At 32.1% G+C, this 3,758-nt stretch overlaps 1 protein-coding gene across 1 annotated transcript in view; it reads right to left on the bottom strand.

Moving 5' to 3' along the window:
- Positions 1 to 1,956: 1,956 nt before the first annotated feature.
- Positions 1,957 to 3,758, bottom strand: part of SEPT14 (septin 14) — a 119,254-nt gene continuing 117,452 nt past the window's right edge. Inside the window, exon 10 of the mRNA XM_011367011.1 lies at positions 1,957 to 2,136. Within this exon, the coding sequence (XP_011365313.1) occupies positions 1,957 to 2,136 (180 nt within the window). The remainder of the gene's footprint in view (positions 2,137 to 3,758) is intronic.

Below are 3,758 nucleotides of genomic sequence, written 5' to 3'. Positions count from 1 at the left end.
TAACATATTATTGAACTGTACACTTGAAACCTATATAATTTTATTAGCCAATGTCACCCCAATAAATTTTTTTAAAAGCTAAAGGAGTCTATTATCACCAAAATAGTCTTATAGGAAATGTTAAATAGACTTTTTAAAGAAGGAGGAGGAGGAAGAGGAGGAGGAAGAGAAAAAATATGAATAATAAATTGGCAATAACTACATGTCTATCAACAATTACTTTAAATGTAAATAGAGTAGATGCTCCAATCAAAAGACATAGGGTGGCTGAATAGATAAGAAAACAAGACCTATACATATGCTGCCTACAAAAGACTCACTTCAGATCAAAAAAACACACACAGACTCAAAGTAAAGAGATGGGAAGAGTTAGTTCGTCAAAATAAAAATGTAAAAAAAAAAAAAAAAAAAACACAGCTAGGGTGGAAATACATACACCAGACAAAATAGACTTTGAATAAAAGGCCATAACAAGAGACAAAGAAAAACCCAGTAATCATGATCCTGGGTATTTATCTGAAGAAACTCCAAACTCTACTTTGAAGGGACATGTGCGTTCATATATTATTGCAGCTTTATTTTAAAAAGCCAAGATATGGAGGCAACCTGGGCATCCATCAATGGATGAATGGAAGAGGTGGTACACATATACAATTCAATATTACCCATCCATAAAAAAGAATAAAATCCTGCCATCTGCAACAAAATGGATGAACCTAGAGGGCACTGTGATAAGTGGAGTAAGTTAGACAGCAAATATCATATGATTTTATTTATATGTGGAAATAGAGAACAGAGTAAATGAATGAACAAACAAGACAGAAACCAGACTATAGATAAAGGGAGCATTTTGATTGTTGCCGGGATGGGGGTGGGAAATGACTGAAGGGGGAAGGGACTAAAAAGTATAAATTTGTAGTTACAAAATATCATGGGAGATGCAGAGTATAGCTTGAAGAATATTGTCAGTAGTATTATAACTATGTACCGTGTCACATGGATGCTGAGTTTATTGGGGTGATCAATTAGTAAGTCATATAAATATCTAATCACTATGTTGTATACATGAAACTAATTTAATAGTGTATGTCAAATGTAACTGAAAAATAAAAAATATTTTTAAAAAAGAATATGTATCACTTCCACTCACTGAAATATCATTGTGCTCAATGCAGCTTGCAAGTATATGTTTAAAAACATGTTATTTATAAGTGTTCGTTACACTGTACTATGTGCATTATAGAACTGGTATGACTTTCATCCTGGAAGGACAATTTTGATATTAGGAAAAAATTATCTTATTTTCTAAACCTTTGGTAACTTTAGCTTTAACACATACCACAAATCTGTAAGGCATAATACTATCCCCAAAATGTAACACATGGTTTCCCATTGTTCTCTGGCTCTCTCTAACTTTTAAATATTAGTTTTACAAAGACTAACATCACAGTATAGAAGCTCTAACTAAAAACTCAATTTTTATTGTAATAAAAATTATCAAAAAATTATTATCAGTAGATTTTGATAAGAAAAATTATCCCTAAAAGATAGTTTATGACTCTCCAACAAATCTACTTCTACTTAGATTTTTTAAATAGCAGCTATATTTGTACTTTATCCACAGGCAGTGCTATGGAAAAGGAATTTTTACAGATAATCAACACTTTTACATTGGGTCATGTAATTCTTTGATTTTATTTTCATTTTAGCAAATACTTACTGAGGGTCAACTTTGTGCTAGTCTTTGTTCTAAATACTGAGGATACAGCAGCTAACAAGATGGTTAAGGTACCTGCTCTCAAGGAGCTTACATTCTAGTTGAGGAAAATATACAATAAGTAGAAATTTTTTTAAGTAATATAATTTTAATCAGAATAAAATGCTATGAAACAAGCTCACAGAAAGATAGGATCAAGAGTGATAGGGCTCAATAACATAGAGAATGATAAGAATGGACTATTTCTTACGATCTTTGTCCTTTTTTATATTGGTGCTACCCTGAGTCTGCAATGTTTCAGAGCCAGCTTTCATTTTATAAAAATTTATTATTTCTTCTTCCAATTGTCTTTTTTCCTCTTCAATCTTTATTCTCTCCTCTTGTTGGACTCTTTTAAGATGCTCAAACTTGTCCTGTAGCTGTGAAACAAATATGCAATTGTGACTCAAAGCACACTACGGTGGCACATCCCCAGAAATATGTTTTTCTTTTATCTGGTTATTAAATATATATTAATCATCAGGGTAAAGCTTGATATTAATAATGACTTCAAAATTTTATATTTAAAGTAAAAATTGAGATATAAAAATGTTTTATCAATTAAATTTTTAAAATGTTTCAATTGAACCAAATGTAATAAAACCCACAGCTATAAAGAGCACTCAATTTTTTAAATACTTTGCTTTTTCTAATGAGGAATATATTCTCACTCACTTTCCCACAAATCTCTTCAACTGAAATTTGATAGATTCATGCTCACTATAAATATATATTTTAAAATACAGCATGGATTGTAAAACATTTGTTGAGACTTTAATTGTTAAAGACCTTCTGAAAAAAAATAATAATTTTCTTGTTAAGTAAAATTAGCATAATTATAGTAACAAACAAAAATCTTCAAGTACCTCATTCAGTTACTTTTTATTTATTTGTGAGGTCTTATTTAATCTGTGGGATTTAAAATAAATCAAATTAGCCATATGAAAGAGATGCTATCACTATGGATTACATTAGAGATGGGCCTGGGTCTTTAACATGACTTTACTGAAGGACATAAGGATGCTTGTATGCATCGGAGAAGGTATGTGTTAATAGTGGTTGTTTTTTTTATTCTAGATCTCCATTAGAATTATTCAGTAAGCTTGCAAATCTCCCAGTATTCAAGCTGTGCAGAAATCAATTATATTGGACTATCTGGAGCTTAAACCCAAGCATCAATGCTTTAAAAAAATTGCACAAGTGATTTGAGTGTGCAGCAAAGGTTGAGTTTCATGCTTCTAAATAAAGATTTTTTTTTCCTTTCCTGGAATCATGTGTCTCTTGGAATTACATCTTGAGCCTGGAGAAACAAATGTGTATCTAAAAACAATGGCAAGAAATTGGTACTATGGAAAACAGTATGGAGGTTCCTCAAAAAACTAAGAATTGATCTACCATATAATCCAGCAATCCGTCTACTGGATTTTTACCCCAAAGACTTTAAAACCCATATCCAAAAAGATATTTGCACTCTAATGTTCATAGCAGCATTATTCACAGTTACCAGGACATGGAAGAAACCAAAGTGTCCTACAACAGATGATTGGCTAAAGAAGGTGTGGTACATATATACAATGGAATATTACTCGGCCATAAGAAGAGATGAAATACTGCCATTTGTGACAACACGAATGGACCTCGAAATAATCATACTAAGCAAAATAAGCCAGACAGAAAAAGTTGAAAATCACATGACATCACTTATATGTGGGATATAAACCTAAAAGGAACAAATGAACAGGACAAGCAAACAGAGACTCAGGGACATAGACAATGGACTAGTGGTTATCAGAGGATAGGGGTGGTGGAGGAGGGGAGAAGAAGAGGGGGTAAAGGGGGTCAGTATACAGGGATTGGGGGAGGGTGAAATGGGTAAAGGGGATCTAATATATGGTAGCTGAAGGAAACTGGACTTTGGGTGGTAATTACACAATAGAATATATAGATGTCAAATTTTAACATACACTTGAAAATTACATAATTGTATTAACTAATGTTACCC

The sequence above is a fragment of the Pteropus vampyrus genome, unplaced genomic scaffold, assembly GCF_000151845.1.
Source record: "Pteropus vampyrus isolate Shadow unplaced genomic scaffold, Pvam_2.0 Scaffold128, whole genome shotgun sequence".
NCBI classification, from domain to species: Eukaryota; Metazoa; Chordata; class Mammalia; order Chiroptera; family Pteropodidae; genus Pteropus; species Pteropus vampyrus.
This window is presented reverse-complemented; position numbering and strand designations above follow the sequence as displayed.